The 1,379-nt window shown below is 39.9% G+C and overlaps 1 protein-coding gene across 14 annotated transcripts in view; it reads left to right on the top strand.

Moving 5' to 3' along the window:
• Positions 1–1,379, top strand: part of tns1b (tensin 1b) — a 167,897-nt gene that overhangs the window by 131,149 nt on the left and 35,369 nt on the right. For all 14 annotated transcript variants that reach the window (XM_036209791.1, XM_036209786.1, XM_036209787.1 and 11 more), the window contains one exon: positions 1,287–1,362. In XM_036209791.1, coding sequence (XP_036065684.1) covers positions 1,287–1,362 — 76 coding nt within the window. The remainder of the gene's footprint in view (positions 1–1,286; positions 1,363–1,379) is intronic.

The raw sequence follows: 1,379 nt of genomic DNA, 5'->3' as shown, positions 1-1,379 counted from the left end.
AAAAAATTGGGCTTGAAATCGCCCAAACTGGCAACCCTAACTGCTCGCTAACTTGCAAGGCTTTATCCAAATTTCTTCACTACTTACTATAGTGCACTATATGGTGCATTTGCCATTCTTCAGTGCTGTCCAAATCTACACTTCCAATATCAAGTGCCCTAAAAATCTCCCAGAAGTCTCTGCGAAAAACCAGTGTGTATCAATGCTCACTAGATTGTCAAAAATAAACCACAATGCAATGCTTTTGAGCATTTTTTGTTAAAGAAATGTGTTCCAATCAAAATTTTAAATAAACCTTCCACATTTTCATAATTGAACACAATGAAGTTACAAATAGACGTCTTAAAATACTCGTATTTATTAGATTTTCACCTCGTGAAATCAGTGACATCATATCAGGCGCTTAAAAAAAAAAGTTGTGAGCATGTTGTCCGAATTGCTTTCATAATCCGGGGCACTAGATAGTCCAGCACTACATAGTTTTAGTAGTTAAGGATTAGGGTGGGAATTCGGAAACAGCCCAAGTCTCTGAACTTCCTGTGGACCGGAATATTCCATTGCTACAGGGGGATGGAGGAGGAATAAACACTTCGGCATTATCAGTCTTCTGCCATTTCAGTGATTTATCTGTACTTTTTAATGACAGTTAAATAATGATGGGCGTAAAATGTATTTTAGACACATTTTTTTTGAGTGTTCTTCTCAGGGGGCCCCAGAGTGTTGGGGGCCCCAAGCAATCGCCCACCTTTGCCTAATTGTAAGTCCGCCTCTGCTGCTAACGTTAGGTTGAGGTGGCGAGGGGCTGTAAGTTAGCGGGAGACCATGTAAACAGATAACTCGCAGTTATGGATAACGGGAAGAGGTTGCTCCGCACCAATGGTCCCACCCATAACTCAGAAGCAAATTTTTAATGTACTACTGCAGAAACTATGTCCTAGAAAACTATACAGTTTTCTTAATGTTGAGAACGTTTTGAAAATAGCTCAAAAGACGATCAAATTCAAGCCTTTAAGTCTCTTAAATAGCTCTCCTTCTTATTCTCCATCATGCACTCCCAATTAGTCCTCTGCCCTTTGATCAGAGTCATGTTTGACACTAATACCCGCATTTAGCTCTGCAGTGTTCTGTGGTTATTCCCTTTGACGGCCTCTGTTAAAGACCAACTTCTTAAGCAGGTCATGTGTTCTTGTTTATATCCAGACACAAAAATTAATGGAGTGTGGAGTTTCTTCCTAAAAGTAAAGATAATGTCAGATCTGTCGTGTAATATGATGTTTTTTTTTCAGTAACGTCCAAGGTGACAGCCAGACGAGCATTTGCATAACCATCGAACCTGGTCTTCTCTTGAAAGGAGACATCCTGGTAAGAGTTTCACAGAA

This window comes from Oryzias melastigma, linkage group LG21 (genome assembly GCF_002922805.2).
Source record: "Oryzias melastigma strain HK-1 linkage group LG21, ASM292280v2, whole genome shotgun sequence".
Classification (NCBI taxonomy): Eukaryota; Metazoa; Chordata; class Actinopteri; order Beloniformes; family Adrianichthyidae; genus Oryzias; species Oryzias melastigma.
Note: the sequence above shows the minus strand (reverse complement) of the source record. Positions and strands in the feature narration are given on the sequence as shown.